Below are 19,000 nucleotides of genomic sequence, written 5' to 3'. Positions count from 1 at the left end.
TTTTGAGAACATCGTCTATGGCGACTTATATTTGCATGGCACACATTATCGTTTCCTTGTATGAGTATATTAGTTATATCACGTGATATCTACATGTTTTGCATAACTCCACAGACGAGAATATTAACATACCAGTTGCATAAATAAAATGGTTAGGAAGAACATACAAGAAAACCTCAAAGTCGGTGAGGATATAGCCTGGGATGCATGTTGCCAGATGTAAGAAATTGCATCCCTCTTAAAAGGTCCCTACTTCACATGCTGTAGTCTGTATGAATACATCGTGTATCAGTGTAAACTATACATATTTCTCAAACTGGACAGTGTTGCATTCAGTTATTGTTCGATTTTAAATATTTACGATACGATTCACGGTGCGACATTTGAGGATAGTGACATTGTTAGTTATAGCTACATCGATCTCTTGTAGTCTGTGACTCATTGTGATTCTGTTGGAAATCTGCTGTGATAGCTTTAATTAATATCGAAGTTATTTCTAGTTCCATTCGTGTCGTTGAAGACTGGAGGGGTATGATTTTTTATGACCTGAATATAAAGGTTAATGAGAGTGACACGTATGCGACTGGGATTTTCGCATAATTACTCAGGTGCAGGAGTGGTAGTGGTGGCGACCATCATCCACTCACTTGATGTAGCGCTGCCTGCCTCTTCCGTCCCCATTCTCATTCTATCTCTGTCCTCTCTTCCAGCATCCCCCATTCTATCCTATCACTCAATATCACTTTTTCTTTCTACTTTAGGGGGCTGTACACTGAATGACAAGCCTAATAGTTTCCTGCAACTGAAGAAACCATTTACACGGTGGGTGGTAACCCTATAACGAGATTACGGGGTGATGTGGAGTCTGCTATGGTGCCCCTATTAACTGGATGGACAGACTTAAATGTGGTGTCCATCTTGGAGCCATATCCACGATATTCCCTGCGCCTCACTGTGACCAGGCGCTGTCAGCCGCTAGAGAACATTGGTTCACTGTACGGAACTGCCCTGCTGGGGTGGTTGCCTGCTGTTGATGGGTTTGCACGGCCAGACAGACTGAGGTTGATCAACAACAACTCAGATGCAGGTGTTGTGTCGGACGTGGGTAAAAATATTTAGATAGGGATGCCAAGTAAAAGAGTTTCGCGTGCTTACTTTGTTGTTGCTTTTGGATATAACTTTGATTTTAACCATCACTGCTCCCGTACCGGGTGAGTTGTAAACCTGGAAACGGGAAGGGGATGGTGGTGGTGGTGGTGGTGATGATGATGGTGATGATGATGCGAGAGAGAGAGAGAGGGGGGGGGGAATAAAACTGCAAAAAGAGAAGGCATTACATTTTCCCCGGTGGTCTGTATTTTTGGCTTACCCAGTGCTTGCAACACCCATCTTCCTTAGGTGTAGCCTACGACCCCGTCCCTGCCTCACCACCCACCACCATCCCAACTTGTCCCACTGCTCTGCTCCCTCCGCTTTTCCTTTCCCCTAACCCGGTGCACAAATTTTAAATGGAAATCTCTCCTACATCACCCGTCTTCATGGGGTGTACTCCTACCGTTTTGTCGTATCATTCACCACCATCCCAGACCATGCCGGGTACTCTTCCTTGCTTATCTCACCCATTCGTAACGTTTGTCTCATTTATATCGGTAGAATACTTTGATGGTCATATTGGAATTTACTATATTCTTTCAGTATTCGGTTATCGGAAGCCATTGTACCTGTAGAACTAATTTTTGGCAAAACGGCTATAATAGGCATGACCTGAAATCGATTTATATAGACCTGAAGAAACCTGAAAGCACCTGAAAAACCTGTCGTATCTTGAAAACCATTCGGCACTCTAATAAATAATTATCTTCCCAGTTTCGTCTGAAGAAAATTAACAACTGGTGAAGTACAATGAACACCCCATCTCAGCTAGGGCTTGTTTCAGATGGTTCGATTTTCCACTATGTATTCGTCAAACGTTGAGAAGGTACTCATGTGTCTCTGTCTGTACCTCTAGGCTGATGTTTTGCATCCTTTCCCTGGGCGTGACCTAAATCATTCCGCAACGTACAGACATGAATCGATCTGACTTACATGATGTAATCTGTAAGGACCTGAATCAACTTAAACTAACGGACACAGACTTAATGTTGCCGATCTGTTTGGTTTTGAACGTGGCTGAAAGGAAATATAATGAACAGAGAGAAAGTGAGCTGATTTGTAGGTCAGAGGTTCCCAGACTTTTCCTGGTCATTCCCCGTATTTGCCAAGAAATCTTAGATGGTCCCCCCCAACTTTCAAATGGGAGAATCCTCCCCTTATTAGATAACTCAAGGTTGTAGAGTTAATCACCTCCATATAGCAATACTTTATAATGTGTGCCAGGGAGACATATAGCATAATTACGTATATTACTTTCTCAAAATGTTGAGAATATTTTAGAGATTTTTGTCTTCTTATGTAGGATGATAATTATTTGTGGACCAAAATTCTTAATTAATTCTTTAAAAGCACAAAATAAAAGTATTTATTTGGCCATAAATTATATTAAATCTCCAAGCAAAAACACATAGAAAAGGCTACTTTGGTCATTTGTCTTATCTGTTGCTCCCCCCCCTGGAATGTTCATTCCCCCCCCCCCCGCCCCATTATCGAACCCCCGGTGTAAATGAATCGGAAGTTCCCTGAATTGAATCGAGCTGAATTTGCTTGAGTGGACCTATTTTGCGATGATTGGTCCTGAACTAACAATGCTGAGCTTACTGGAACTGAATGTTATATTTGCTTAACCCCTGTCTGTCTAGCCGAGCAGACCTGTCAATCAAAGGTAAGCAGCTGTTTCTGTGGGACTTTCCTACGGTATACAGTACATATACCGTGCAGTGAGCCGGCATCCCCTTGTAGACAGCACCTCACCAGGGTCCTTACTGCGGCAAGTTGCAGGGAGGAGGTTTGGCTCCCAGGTGGACACCTCAGCTGCTTTTCTCCACCTAGAGTGCTCAGTGCCTCCACGTGCAGGTTCCATATCAGCGTCTATAAATGGATGTGAACCTGATTGGGCCCTGATGGATTTTATTTGACTTAACTGAATCTGAATGGCTCTAAACTGACTCGGATCGACCTGAATACCCCTAGCTGGCCTAACTAATCCGAAATATACGGGAAGGACTTGAATGGTTGTAAAGTGGTATCCATGAACCTAACTGGGCATGAACTGACTTAAATGCCTTTGAACTGACCTGACGACTGGATTGGATGTGAAGGGTTTGAATGGGCATAACTGGCCTGAATGGTCCTGGATTGACCTAATTTGTCCAAAGTGTAATTGAACTGACCTTCCTGGAACTTAATTGATGTAAGTGGTATTTTCTCGATGAGAAGGGACTGAACTCTCGAGTGGCCTGAAGATACCTAACAGGACCTAACTGGACCTTAATGAATGTAATTGGCCTGAATTAATTTGAACGGCCAAGAATTGACCGTGATGGATCTAATTTGCGGAAGCTACTCGTAGACCTGGAGTAACCTAGATCTATTGACGTGAAGGTGTGTGACGGTATCTGTTGCGCTTAGAAGTGCCGGACGTAAGGGAATGGACTGTCTGGTCTTTACCTGTAGCTAGGCATGTAAAATATATTTCTTATTGTGTATAGATGGATGTAATATTACCTGATTGGCCAGAGTGGACCGAAATTGACCTAATTGCTCCTGAATGGATGTGAAAGGTTAGGATGAACCACAGTTAGCTTGTTCATACTTATCAGAACACGCAGGAAAATATGGCCATTTCGAGTGTTGTTTTGGCAGTAATTCTGACTGATGGCTTTCCAGCAAGAAGGTTTACCAACACAAAATAGGCATGAGGTCGACGAAGCCGCTTGTTTTCCCTGACACATCTTAAGAGTCTCACGTGACACTTGGGCTGCTTGTCTTTAGTGGGAAATAGAAAACTTCACAAAGTCTATAAATACTTTCTAACAACCGTCATGCCAGATATAGACAAACTTTCCTCAGATGTTCGCCTATCGCTGGGAACCTCAGTGACCTATCGGTTTTAGAAACCACAGTTGGAAAGGTCGAAATATTTCGCGTAATTTTGATGCCAACGCTGGAATATAACAGCAGTTTCAAGCAAAAAATATGCTTACTAACTTGTTTGTACCTGAACAGACATGACTGGACCTGATATGACACTGAAAACTTGACGTAATTTGTCAGTCAGGTCGTGCAGAAAAATAATATACCGTTTTGGCTCAGTGTTCATGTGACAGTTATGCTCCCCTGACATGTAGCATATTCCATGAACACACTTGTTATTCGGTGAACATTAGGATTATAGTTGACTCATTTTACCCAGTCACCCCAAGGAAGTCATTTTAGTTAATTTAGCCTTCTCCAGACGATTTTTATTTGGCTCGGGGATACTATTGGGGGGATGGCATCATTATTATCTAAACTTCAGGGCATATCCCTCGAACTGAAAATAATTATTTGTGAATAGCAAGAATAAAATTAAATGAGTCATCGTAGTAAAGGGGTTAATTTATGAATACTTGCAAGTACAGAGGAGGGCATCTGATCTAACAGCGGGGCAAAAATCTGTCTTCCAGATACATCATATGGCCGTATTAGTCACACAGGCATTATCATGTGCTTAGATGGAAGATTTTTACATCGGTGCTTCATCAGTTGCCTTTCGTTATACCTGCAAATATTAGTTACTGTAGTTAAAATCCATCCCAATAATAAAATTGCACACGGCCACAGCTCGCACTTTTCCACACCTGCTCGTATTCCTTCACTCCAGCTCCATCACCCATAACTGGAATTAGGAATGGATGATAACCGAGCCCACCGTATATAAGAAATCATATCCTCTAGTCGCCATGCTAGTATAACGCCCACTTCCAATAACAGTATATAAAGTGAGATCTCTTAGGCGTTTCTGTATTCGATAATCAAATGCTGTATGAGTGAATATATTTGTGGTCGAGTATTGTATCTCCCGGAAAACCGTCTAAGCTATACAGGAATAGCTCAGAGTTGTGTCTTGGGTCATCCCATTAGAGAACATCTTTTCATCGTTGTACATCGCTCCGAGTTAGTCCCGAGGTGAAGAAAGACCACTCCTAACATATCCCACTGTGCTGTATTCCCTCAGGCGCAGGTCATTTCTGTATCACTTCAAATATCGACCATCTGTCTCATATGCTTCCTTGGTTACCTTGCCCGTGCACTTCGTCTCTTGGGTACGTCGGTGTTGTTACTTGTACCAACAGTTTTCGTCACCTGCCCAACATTAATATTCATTTGTATATGTTTAAGTACATCGTTTGCTCTCATGTGTAATAATTTCATAACGTTATTCTCCATCTTCCCCGTGCATATTGTCCTACTTATCCATCCCTTTCTTAGCACTTCATTTTGGAAATTCATCATTTTTTTTTTTTTTTTTTTTTAATGTTGCATGTACGTGTACCAGTATTCTTTGCTAGGTATATCCCCTTGCTCAGCCATAATTGCAGTGATGAGATACAGCATGAACATATTCGTTATTTGATAGTTTTACTTGTGTTTTTGGAGTATGTTGTTAACATTTACTGTTTTTTACAATCTTAGATATTGTTACTTTATAGTTTACCTTGCATTTTGCTTATTAGACATGCTGCCCTATGTACACGAATATACTTTTATATTTTTTGCATTAGTCAGTTGACCACACACCATATTCCGGCTTTAGTATATTTGCTTCTGTGCATTTTGTTGCCGCAAGTATTAGCATTATTATTTTTTTTTTTAGTTTATACAGTTTAGTTGAGGTTGTTGCTTCGCGAACTGTATGTGCATGTATAAAGTGTTGTGTGATGGTGTACAGAGCGCTGGGTGTTCAGGCGCCACCACGCAGCCCTCTCCAGCGCCATCGCCCGACTCTCCTACGCCCTCCAAATGTCCATCCTCAGTAAGTGAGCCCTAGGACTATTCTAAGTGGCATTGGAGATATCGTAACACCTCTTCCTTGGCGACTTATTTTGAATATTATACCTCAGCATCCCCATGTATGTTATTAATGCAAACGGTGTCGATACTAAAATGATACATACAGCATACAAGAGAATAATGTGTGGTATTTTGAATACATCGCTAAGAAAGATGAGTTAAGAGTCATCCCATGCCACTTACAATGCCCACCTCAATGTGGGTATTGTTGGAAGGAGTCATATTAATGGGGGCTATATTTTTAAACCTTAACTTGGCCCAAATTTTCATCTATTTGCAGTGGATATACATCTTTTTCATAGTATTACTTTGTGACTGTCATCACATTTTAGTGTTCTTCATTGTTACACATCAGCTTTTATGATGGAGAGATGGCATTTTCAGGGCAAGTTAAAGGAAGTGTGATGAAGTCTGGAAGCTGAGATATGTGATCTTTTTGTCCCTTATGGCTGCGGCACGAGCGACCAGTGTGGGTGCTGGAATGAGAGTTTGGGATATGGGAGAAGGGATGTGTGCTCGGATGGACAAGCTCTCATGGGAAATTGTGCCAGTTGAGAGGAGAAATGCTGTGGTTGTATCTTTTTACAATTAATGTGATTGAAGTGAGTGTAAAAATTGTTGAGTGCTGAAGGAAAGACATGTGGAAAATTAGTGATAACAGAGTGAGTGATGAATATGGTTGTTTATTGTGATGCTGATGGAAATGTGTGGATCAGATTATTTGTAGCAAGGCAGGTAATGGAGAATGCACCTGAAAAACTTTATATATATATATATATATATATATATATATATATATATATATATATATATATATATATATATATATATATATATATATGTATATATATTTAAAGGAAGTTGAATTCTGTGAAGTTGTTAAGATTATAGTGAGGCATATTGAAAGGTTATTGGTTGTCGCGTGAGATGTGTAATGTTCCCATTGAGGGCTTGGAAGTATGAAAACCCTACTTCAGTAACTAAGTTAAATCAAGTACATAATACTATACATCAACCACCGCAACTTATCAGTCTGTTCGAAGTAAATATTCCTGGACATCACTATTCACTGTCTAGATGCTGTAATACATTGTTATATTGTTCACAGTCACATGCATGAAATACGAATTATTATGTATTGTACACTATAGTTTACATGTTAATACGATTTATGGCATTATTTACGCTCAGGAAATTATTCTTTTTTTCTTTCCTTTCCCTTTGTTACGTCATCACTGTTCCTCCATTCCATCCCTCATCCCTCCCCCTTTTCATTACACAACGTTTTACCTTCATCTTTTCCCTATATAATTATCTCTTATCTGTCTTCTCTCCTGTCTCCTTCCCTATTCTCCTTCCTCTATCTTTATTTTCCCTTTCCTTCATTTTTCCCTCATGCTCTCTTACCCTTCGTTTCGCTGTATCATCGCATTTTCTTTCTCCTTCCCTTTTTTGTCATTGTCCCTTTCACTTCTCCTTTTCTCTACCTAATTTTTGCAATTTCTCTGTCGCTAACACTCATCCAGTCGCTCCCTCCCCATCTTCCTTTCTCCTTTCTCGTCCCGTTCGTCTTTCTGCTTCTTCTCTATTTATTTTCTTCATCACCCTCCTACCCACCCATTCTTCCGTTTTTCCTCTCCCCCAACACTCTTTCCTTTCCTCGTCCTCTTCACACATCCCTCCCTTCCTTTCACTTCTTTCCTACTCTGTTCTCATCCCACACACCCTTTCTTCTTCCCTGTCCCCTCTCCTCCCAACCTTCCGCTTCCAACCTCCATTCCTCCTCCTCCTCCCTCCCTTCCTCCCTAGTTCCCTTCATCCCCCTCCTCCTCTTCCTCTTTCCTCTCGCTGTCCTCTGCCTTTCCCTTCCTTTGCCCTCCCATACCTTACCTTCCATTCTCTTCCCTCTTCCTCTCCAGATCGTCCCCTGCCCCCCGAGGACCTACCCACCTCCCGCCACGCCCAGTTGTCCGATCAAATCTCCAGGGCCCTGCAGGACGCCATGATCATCCCGGCGCAGGTACAGAGAGAGAGAGAGAGAGAGAGAGAGAGAGAGTAAACCAGATCATTTAATCAACCTCCTCCATTACCATCCAGCACCTTTTCCAAGATTCATTCAGTCACTGTGCTCTTTATCGCATTAGATTCATTCACTCATCCTGCATTCACTCAAGTCCTTTTATAATCTTTTAATTCATTCACCACCTGTATTCATTCACTCACCTGTTACCACCTTTCTCCGTTCACGCTTTATTCATTCTCAAAATCGCTGTTTTTTTTTTCGGCCTTTTAATTCATTCCATCAGTGAATATATCGTTTAGATTCATTCCTTCACTGCTTATATTGCCCTTTATTTCATCCATTCACTCAGTCCTTGTGTGACCTAATTCGTCCATTCACAACTTATATTATGTCGCCTTTTAATTGATTGACTGACTTTTTATTTTTTTTTTTAATTCGTTGACTCACTGCTTACATCCTCATTAGTTCATCCTTTCATACCTTTTTATTCCATTCACTCACTGTACGTTATCTCCTTTAAATTCACTCACTCAGTCTGTTATCATCTCTCAATCCTCCTTCCTCCCTTCCCTCCTAAAGAGTGAGGCCTATGACCCTGCAGTGTCCCCGGAGACCGCCGTGGAGGACTTCAACTCACACACCTACGAGGATATACTGGCAACAGCTATACTCAATAAGGTAACACACACACACACACACACACACACACACACACACACACACACACACACACACACACACACACACACACACACACACACACACACACACACACACACACACACACACACACACACACACACACACACACACACACACACACACACACACACACACACACACACACACACACACACACACACACACACACACACACACACACACACACACACACACACACACACACACACACACACACACACACACACACACACACACACACACACACACACACACACACACACACACACACACACACACACACACACACACACACACACACACACACACACACACACACACACACACACACACACACACACACACACACACACACACACACACACACACACACACACACACACACTTAAGGGACCTAAGCTACGAAGAAAGACTAAATAAACTGAATCTACCAACACTACAGGAGAGAAGGAAAAGAGGTGACGTGATAATGCTATATAAATGCATATCAGGAAAGGAGAAAATAGACATAAATGATTACTTAACATATGGAGAAGCATCAGCAAGAGGACACTGCAAAAAACTGCATAAGAAGAGAGGTGATAAAGACGTAAGGAAATTCAGTTTCCCAAACAGAGCAATTGATCAATGGAATGCACTACCGAATGAAATAGTGTGTGCCAAAACAATTCACAAATTTAAGGATATGTACGATAAATATGGTTTAAGACACGGGACAATACGAGCTTGACTCATTCCTGTAAAGATACAATTAGGTAAGAACAATTAGGTAGGTAGGTAAGAACACACACACACACACACACACACACACACACACACACACACACACACACACACACACACAACAAACTTCCTTTCATACTGAATAAGTATCTGTTTACTTATAGTTATTATTATAACCTTAGGTCTCTAAATTCCTAAGTAAGGGGCAGTAAGGGATTAGATGACAACTTGATTAATCGTTGTTGTTGATGTTACTGTTGTTATTATTATTATTATTATTTATTGGTGATGTTGTTATTAGATATTCCTCTTCTTCATTCTCACTGTGTTTTTGCCAGTCGTTCACCAGCTTGTGTTTGTCTTTCATCCTCCATATTCAGATGCCACTTAGCCTATACGAGTACCTCTTTCCCTTCATACGTAAGATAATAGTATTGATTGTCTAGAATGAGGTATCTTGCTAACATATTAACCTTGGGGAACGGGTAGCCGCTCCATAGTTGGTCATCTAATGGTAGCCAGAATAAAGCTTAACTTGTCACACATCATGATTTCTCTCTCTCTCTCTCTCTCTCTCTCTCTCTCTCTCTCTCTGTCTATCTATCTATCTATCTCAAGAGATGAGACAGAATCTCGTATGTGTGTCAGCTGGATAAAGATGCCCTGGTCCTTAAGAAAAATATACCGTAGAAATATGACTCTTGCTTGACTTGTATATACTGACCATTTTTCCCCGTCACGCCCAACCTGAAGCCTTGTAAATAGTGGTTGCTACTATAGTCACTTCCCCGATCAGCTGTCTCAAGCGTTTTCCGCGTATTGTGTCTCAGAATCTTGAACTGTTCTTAGACTGTCTGGAGTGTGGGGTTTATTGTGGAATGTGGATTGTGTAAAGTGGTGGGTTTTTCATTGGATGTCAGTTCCGAGTATCTTTGAACTATAAATAGTGACAGGCGGAAGTGCAGGATTAGTCAGGGGTCGTATCTTCACTCTAGCGTGAGCTTATGGTATATTTAAGAGTGCTTGTATATACGCGTGTCTTCACTCACACACCATAAACCTCGCAACCAAATAAAATTTAATATTTAAATGATAAAACGCGGAAATCATAAGCCCAAGTTATGTATTTTTATTTTTCACTCGACCCATATACCTCACAGCCAAATTATTGTGACTATTAAAGTGACTGAACACGAAAGACAAGATCTGTGATAATAGTTAACTATTAGGGAGAATTGCATATCTTTTAAAATTGGTTAGGATCCTTTATAAATACAGCATTAGTCAGCAGAGTTGGAACCTGGGCCACTCGGCAGGCTGCAGCAGTGTTACCTCTACTACGACAGCGGAATGAGCTATCTCGGCTGTGTGTGTAGATTAATAGTGATTTGAAACATATCCGTGTTTGCCGTTTCTATAATCAATATTGTCTTTAAAGGAAATTCTCTCTCTCTCTCTCTCTCTCTCTCTCTCTCTCTCTCTCTGTTAATAATATTTTGGAAAATGTGTGTGTCCCGCATCGTTACTAGCATTGTAAAGAGCTAATGTATTAACTACTTCATTGCAATGGTTCGTTGTATTTTAACCTCGCGTGCTACATGTAGACGATTCAGTTCAGTTTAGGGGAGTATCTGACCCTTCGAAAAGTATCTGTTAAGCTGCAAGAAATCATCTGGAAGAACCAAGAATAAACTAGAAAGGACATCGCTGGATTAAAAAGGTTAAGACACTGATTTGCTTTTCGACTCATTTATTAGGGTAACCTTGCATCCCTATTAAGTGAACCTTAATTTGACTAAAGTGATTTTGTTTCGATCATACGGTGCATCGTGGTGATTTGTAGTTACGCATGTGGGAGTATCAGACCCATATTTGTGTGTGTGTGTGTGTGTGTGTGTGTGTGTGTGTGTGTGTGTGTGTGTGTGTGTGTGTGTGTGTGTGTGTGTGTGTGAGATTGGAATCAGTGAGGAAGGTGGATCATATGGGGTAGTAGTAGTAGTAGTAGTTGTTCCCTAGGCAGTCTGGCCGAATAGGCCCGAGTCCCTTAGGAAGGCCATGGCCGAGACCGGGCTTTCTCACAGAACTGTCAAAGAGCGTATTTTGTGTTGTTGGCGTAGGTGATTGTGTGTAATGCAGTCTTCCATAATGTGCTTAATAGTATGGGGTGCTGTGTTGCATCCTGGACAGGCATCAGCGACGGAGTCATCCAGCCTCTTCTGGTAGCTTAAGAGGGCTGGATGGTGCCCACATCTCAGCCTGGCCAGGTGGACCCTGTCCTCACGAGGGAGATAGGATTCAGAAGGGTGGATGTCAGGAGGCCGTGCATGCAGCTGTGTGTTGTCTTTAAGTGACTGAATGGAGCGGCAAGTGATCTGAGTGTGGATATGCTTCTGGAAGCTGGTCTGGGGTGGGCGAGGGGGGAGAGATGACAGTATTTGTGTATAGTGCTGGGTGTTGTTTTGATGTTCCATGGTGTGGGTGGATGTGCTGCCATGTAATATAGTGGATGTTGTGGGTTTGTGGAGGCTGCAGCAAGAAACTAGGTGCCTCTCATGTCTAGGTGATCCTTGGCTTTGAGGACTTTGGTTTCTTGATGTAGGTGGTCTGTGGGTGTAGTAGCTGTGCAGCCTGTGATTATTTTTAGGGCTTTGTTCTGTATGGCCTGTAGAGTGTTGTAGTGTGTTTTGGTGAGGTTAGGAGCCCAGGCAGGGCTTGTATAATTCATCGCTGAACATATGTATTGTTTGTATACTGTGGTGGTGGTTTCTTTGTTGTGTCCGAATGCTGTATGGGCAAGTGACCTCAAGGCACTGAGTCGTGGTGTTATTTTATTTTTAATGTTTGTGATGTGTAGTTTAAATGACATTGATGTATTGTATGTTACACCAAGGATTTTGGGTATGTGTGTGTGGGGTAAGGGAATGTTGTTTATGGTGAAGTGTGGGATGTGACTGTGTTCTGCTGTCCTGTTTGTGAGAAGGGTCACTGTAGATTTGGCTGGGGCTATTTTGAGCCTGTTTGTAGTGAACCATTCGTGTAGTGTGTTGAGGTAAGGTTGGAGGATGTGTGCAGCTGTGTTTGCGTTTTGGTGCGTACATGTACAGTCGTAATCATAAATAATCACCTATCCTCCAGTACCCCGTGCCTCAGGCTGCCTCCTTTATGCTCGGCAAGTCACAGTGGAGCAAGAGGTGATGAGAGGGAGGGGTCAGAGAGAGAAGGGAAGGTGGGTGGGGGGACGAGTTATGTGTGGGGGTGGAGTGAGGGAGGGGAGGGCGGGAAGGTAGAGGAGAATGAATGCGAAGTGGTAGTCACATTGTTTGTCTGTTTTCTTTCATTCAGGACATGGTATAAAGGATAAAGCTGCATTACATCTTGTTTACCGGCATCAGATAACAAGCATTAGATTGGTGGTTATATCAATGGCTGACTCGTGAGAGAAATATACTGACTTGTCAGATCAAATATTACAATTGTGCGGAGCCAGATACTTGTGTTTATCCGTGTATTTTGACTTCGGACGCAGAATGTAATATGGATGGCTTTGACTTCCGTAATGCTTAATAAAGAAACTTCGTCTACCCTTACATGTAATTAATTTTGGAACTAAATATCATATGCAACCTTTGACATGGCTGTGTCCAAAGTAATTATGATCATCCTCTCGGTATATACTCCCTCTATACAGTCACCGTCATGTCATCTATTTTATTTCATCTCTTTATGAAAAGGCTATTTAAGATAACTGTGCATAAAAGACAAATAAATTTGATGTCTGTGCACATAGGTGGATATGATTACAATATCTCTCTTAAAATGTTAGAGGGAAAATAAAACAAAATCCTACCCAGACTCCCAAAATATGTCTGTCAATTGTTTACCGACAATGGTAAAGCTAAAGCAACAAGGAAAGCCTTAGTAAGTAGTCCAGTGGTTTCCTGCCTCTTAATAACCTCTTGCAGTCTTCACGGCAGGGAGGAAACAATGTTGTTGATGATTTGCTGCTTTCGTCGGAACAACTCCCATTCGTCCTTGATGTGCTGGAGGAGGCGGGCCTGTGTGCTCGCATTCTCTGGCTCCCATGCGTTGACAATCTGGACCCACACGGTCTTGATGGCTCTGCACTAATGTCTGATCTGTCATGTCAGTACATTTTTCTCACGAGCCAGTTACTGTATTGATATCACCACCTATCTAAAGCTTGTTACCTGAAGCAACTGTACACGATGTAATTCGGCATTATCTACCGAATATTAACTCCATTATATCATGCCCAGAATGAAAGAAAATAGACAAATAATGTGACCACCAACCACTTCGCATTTCATTCTCCCTCCCCTACTTACCCTCTCTCCCCTCCCTCACTCCACCCTCGCGCCATCACTCGTCCCCCCCCCCACCTTCCCTTCTCCCTTTGACCCCTCCCTCTCAGCCCCTCTTACTCCACTGTGATTTGCCGCGCATAAAGGAGCCAGCCTGAAGCATGGGGTGCCGGATGATAGGTGATTATTTATGACCACGACTGTAAGTGTTATATCATCTGCATAGGAAGCTATGTGTATCTGTGGTGTGTAGGGTGTGGGTATAGGATAAAGAGTGTAGGGGACAAAACGGATCCTTGGGGGATGCCGTTTGTGAAGTTTCTGATGTTAGAAGACTGACCGGCAAATGTTACGTGTGCACATCTGCCTGCTGGGTAGTTTGCCAGTCATCATTTTGTGTTATTGTGCATATTTGTGTTGAGCATTTTGTTTGTGAGGTTGTGGCGGGGATGGCGTCAAAAGCTTTGCTGATGTCTACTGTGATTAGGAGTGTTCTGTGTGGTGGCCTAGCTGAATTCATGCCATTGAAAATTCTCTGTGTAAGGTCTGTAAGAAGGGTGTTTGTGGAGTGTAGTGGCCTAAAACCATGTTGTGATTGTGCTAGGGGAATGTGAGGTGTGACTAGTTGTAGTACCAGTCGTTCAGTGGCTTTAGAGGGGGTGCAGAGGAGTGTGATGGGGCCGTGTGAGGAGGGTAACGTGGGGTCTTTGTTGGGTTTAGGGATAGTGATGATAATGCCATGCTTCCAGATGTTGGGTATTATATTGTGTGAGTAGCTGTAGTCTGATATGTTGGTGAGTGCTTGTATGCCTTGTGGTCCAAGGTGTTTAAGGTGAATGTTGCTTATGTTGTCTGGTCCACAGGCAGATGAGTGTTTAAGGTTGTTAATGATGTGCTTCGTCTGGTTTTAAGTGAAAGGTGCGTAGTCTGGGTCTGTGGGGAACTGTCTCTTACGTCGGATGACACGTCGGTCTTCGGGATGGGGGTTTAGACGGCTGACTTGTGAAAAGTGATTGATGAGAGTGTTTGCTTGTTGTATGTTTGAGGGTATGGTGTCTGTTGTTGTGACAGCAGCGTGTGATTGTGTGGTGTTGCTGTTGGAAAGTGTGATGCTGTTTAGTGTTTTGTAGAGTTTGCTGATGTTTGTTTTGTGGTCAAGTGTTTAGAGGTAATTTTTCTAGTTTAGTGTTTGCTGTTCTGATATTTTATTGTTTATTTGAGTGTTGAGTTCTTGAATTTGTTGTACGGTGTCTTGTGTATGGGGTGCTGGGGAGTGTCGCAGTGTGTCCCGTTGTCTGATGAGGCCTTGAATTTCTGGTGTGAAGTTGGGGTTGTGTCTCTTTCTGTTGCCTCTGGGGATGTGTCTTTTGTCTGCGTTTTGTATAATTGTATTGAAAGTGTGCACAGCGGTGCTGATGTTCGTAATGGGTGTACTGTTTAGTGTTTCGAAATGTTGTTCTGTTTCAGTTACAAAGGCCTCCCAGTTTTCTCTCTTACAATTAGTGTATATGTGTTTGTGGCCAGGTGGGGTGACTCTGGTTTTGGTAGTGATGATGATTGGGAGGTGATCAGAACCTAGGGTTTTGACCACTCTCCAGGCTGTAGTGGGGGCGAGGTTTGGGGAGCAGAAGGTGATGTCTGAGGATGATGGGAGGAAGAGGGCTTGGTGTGGGATATGGGGTTTTTGGACATTCATATGTTGTACTTGAAAATTACATCTTGATTGTCTGAGGCTGACCATAGTTGGTGCCCTTTGAAGACACTTGCCTGAAAAATATGAGTACGTATGAAGCTGTCAAGTTTTTATGAGTTATAAATAAATTCAGTGTGTGAATGCAAAAGTGACGGACAAAACAACGTGTTCAGCTGTCAGATAGATCTGAGAAGTACGAAAGTGATCCAGAACATTAAGTATTTTCCAGGTTAGTATGTTATTCATAAATTAGGATCAATGCAAGCTATGATGACAGATGTATGATGTTCCTCCCTCATATCAACAGTGACAGCGCATGTCTTGGTAGTGTGTAATCCTGTTATGAAGTTGGATGAGGGAGAAGAGGTTACGATACCAGTAAGTAGTGGTATAAGGCAAGGTTGTACAGGTTCAACCACTTTATTCAAGTTAGTAACTTTCAAAATAATTACAAGACTAGAAGAACTAGATAGGGGCTTTAAAGATGAGGCTTTTAAAATAACATCTCTGTTCTTTGCTGATGATGGGATGCTGTTGGCAAGCAATGTAGAAGATGCAGAAAGAGTAGTGGAACAGGTGATGACAACAGGCAGGGAATGCGGACTCGAAACAAAATAAACAAAAAAGTAATATCATAATATTCAACATGAAAGATAAACCAACGGAGATAGCTGGTATAAAGGTTAGTGATAGGCTGAAATATTCAGAAATTACAATTAATGATAGTAGACACTTCAAAGCGCAGAAAGAGTCAGTGATAGAGAAGGCAGTAAGAATGGCAAATATGACATACTCAATAGTTGCAAGGAGCTGTTCGAGACTTTTAATCGGGAAAACATACTGGAAGAGCGTAGCCTTCCCAGCAATACTGTATGGCTCCAGCGTAGTAGATTTCACAAAGCAGGAGATAGATAGACTGCAGAAGATAGAGAACAGTGTGTGTAGGAAGATACTAGGAGCTCCAAGCTATGCACAACAAGCAACCTTAAGGGGAGAAATAGGAATATCAAGTATGAGAGCAAGAATTATGGAAAGTCAGCTGAAATATCTACAGTATATCTTGAGAGGGGAGGGGAATGACCTGATTGAAAGAGTTGTGGGAGAGATGAGTGTGCAAGTTAAAAAGAATGGATGGATAAAAGGACTAATAGAGGGAAGAAGAATGATGGATATAAGATCAGGAAGCAATGTAACAAATGATGAGATAAAGAAGAAAGTTCAAGCATGGGATACAAAAGTTTGGAAGCAAGAGATGCAAGAAAAAGTGAGCCTGAGAATGTATAGTAAATGGAGAGAAGAGATGGGTGGACAAGAGAAAGTATATGACAACAGAGGAGCATCAGTTATTCTCTTCAATTGTAGGAGTAATAACATGAACCTGAGAGACAGTAGAAGATTCCGAAATGAATCAACAGAATGCATTATGTGTGGATACAACACCGAGGATCTGAACCACTTCATCCTACACTGCCCTGCCTACAACGAGGAAAGAGAAAAATACCCTGCATTACAGCGTCCGTACCAGCAAGATGAAGAGAATATTATTGGAACACTATTATTTGATAACAGCAACATAGAAGAAAATAAATCAGTTATACAGATTCTGTAAAATAAGGGAAAAGAAAATAAAGGACTCAATGCCATAAGAAAAAGACCACAATAAGACTGCATCAGGAAGTGCCGATACCAAGGCAACACTTCCGCCATTCAACTGAACTGAACTGGACCTCCATAGTTCGTGGGACAGTGCGTAAATACAGTACTTATTGCACCGTCCCCCCATCTCCTCGACTCCCCCAGTTTCACACCTTTCGCTTTTTAATAGAATCTTACAAAACTAAATCACCATTACAGACATCACAGTGACAGATCGATACGTCCTCATTCTGCCTAAATATATACCATTTAAACCCGATACTACGATGACATTGGTTTAGTCGTGCTGTCCCCAGTCAGTTTTGTCACTTAGGAAACATCTCTTATGTAAGGGGTTAATAATGGCTATATATATCTATCCCCTTCCGTTCAGAAAATCTTATCTGAGCATTATAAAATCGCCTAGAGATGGCAAAGAATACGAAAAATACGTTATCGGATTAAAGGGGTTGAGCACACGCCAGGTATGACTGTACGATGCACGATACAAATGTATCATTATTAGAGTAGGTTTCCAGTTCACAAACATTAGTGTCTCTCTTTACCGACTTGTTTGTCGTCCAAGTCGACGTTGCAGCTACCACAGTAATATTCGAGGTTTCTATATTATAAATCCAACTTTTGAATGCATTTAAATTTGATGCAGTTACATTTGTTCTTTTCTGTAAGGCTTTTCCATGTTCAGATCAAGATTCCTTCTTTCTGGCTCTCGTTTTTGACAATGGGTACTGTGCCCCTAAGGGTATCGTATCCTGTAGCTCTGATAATACCTACCGAGTCAATTGCTGGATTCGCACGTTCCTTAATACTTATTCCACAGCGGTTTAACTTGTACGGTGTACTTTAATAATTCTTCTATATGATACTTACGTAAACTGTCGATGGTAAACAGGTACTGTTATGCTGGTGTTTTTAGTTCGACTTCTCGTCCTAAAAACACTAGCTACTGAAGCGGGGTCCTCTTTCCGGACCGGAAGTAAAGCACCCACAAAGGAACAGGACATAAAAACCAGGCAGTATACCTTAACACATCTATTGCCTTAATTCTAACCGTTACAATATAACACAGAGTGATATTTGAGATACAGGAGACAGGGACACAGAGTTAACCTTCAACACCACAAAATACAGTCACACTTAGTACACAATACAATGCACATACATTGATGTCCTGAGCTATATATATTGATACCCGTATTTCACTTTTAGGCAGGATATACACTTAGTCGAAAACAAAGGGAACAAACAAGATTAAAAGTCCGTGGGGGAAATACTACTATAAATAAGACAGGGTGTGGATCGCGACACTCGACACAGTCACTTAGTCGTGGCGACATTTACACACAGGCCTTTGATTTACCCGCGAACCCTAGTCTCTATTCAGTTACAGAAAGTTCTTTTACTGGGGGACTCATACAATTACGTTAATATTCATTCTCTGTCCTGCCGGGTACTGAGTTCTTTTGGACTAATAGTAACTGTCACTGGTTTTACACTGGTCTTCACTCGGTCACTGTTCACTGTTATTTCCCCTGGTTTGTTCTTGGCAGAAGGGGCGTCACCATTTACCTGTATCTCCTGGGTAATGTTCACTCCGTAACAGGGGCGTGAGGGGAGAACCCTAGGGGGACCCGGCCTGCAGAGGGCAATATACTACCCGCAGGGGAGTCACTGCCCGGGTCACACTCGTCGGTGAGGTGCAGGGAGGCCTTCCTGTCTGGGGGCCTCGACCTGAGAGGTGGACCTCGAGTCGGAGCCTCGTCTGTGGAGTGCAGGGAGGCCCTCCTGTCTGGGGGCCTCGACCTGAGAGGTGGCCCTCGGGACTGGGGCCGAACAGCTGGAGGAGTTGGGCCTGTCGTCTCTGGCTCCGTGGGGTGAGGGAGCCTGGGTTGC

The 19,000-nt window shown here is 42.2% G+C and overlaps 1 protein-coding gene across 1 annotated transcript in view; it reads left to right on the top strand.

The window, feature by feature from the left end:
- Positions 1-19,000, top strand: part of LOC145401265 (uncharacterized) — a 308,557-nt gene that overhangs the window by 8,596 nt on the left and 280,961 nt on the right. The window contains exons 5-7 of the mRNA XM_080273595.1: positions 5,867-5,950; positions 7,908-8,008; positions 8,591-8,689. Coding sequence (XP_080129721.1) covers positions 5,867-5,950; positions 7,908-8,008; positions 8,591-8,689 — 284 coding nt within the window. The remainder of the gene's footprint in view (positions 1-5,866; positions 5,951-7,907; positions 8,009-8,590; positions 8,690-19,000) is intronic.

This window comes from Coenobita brevimanus, chromosome 6 (genome assembly GCF_032717465.1).
Source record: "Coenobita brevimanus isolate Jiangsu-jjx chromosome 6, ASM3271746v2, whole genome shotgun sequence".
Lineage (NCBI taxonomy): Eukaryota > Metazoa > Arthropoda > Malacostraca > Decapoda > Coenobitidae > Coenobita > Coenobita brevimanus.
This window is presented reverse-complemented; position numbering and strand designations above follow the sequence as displayed.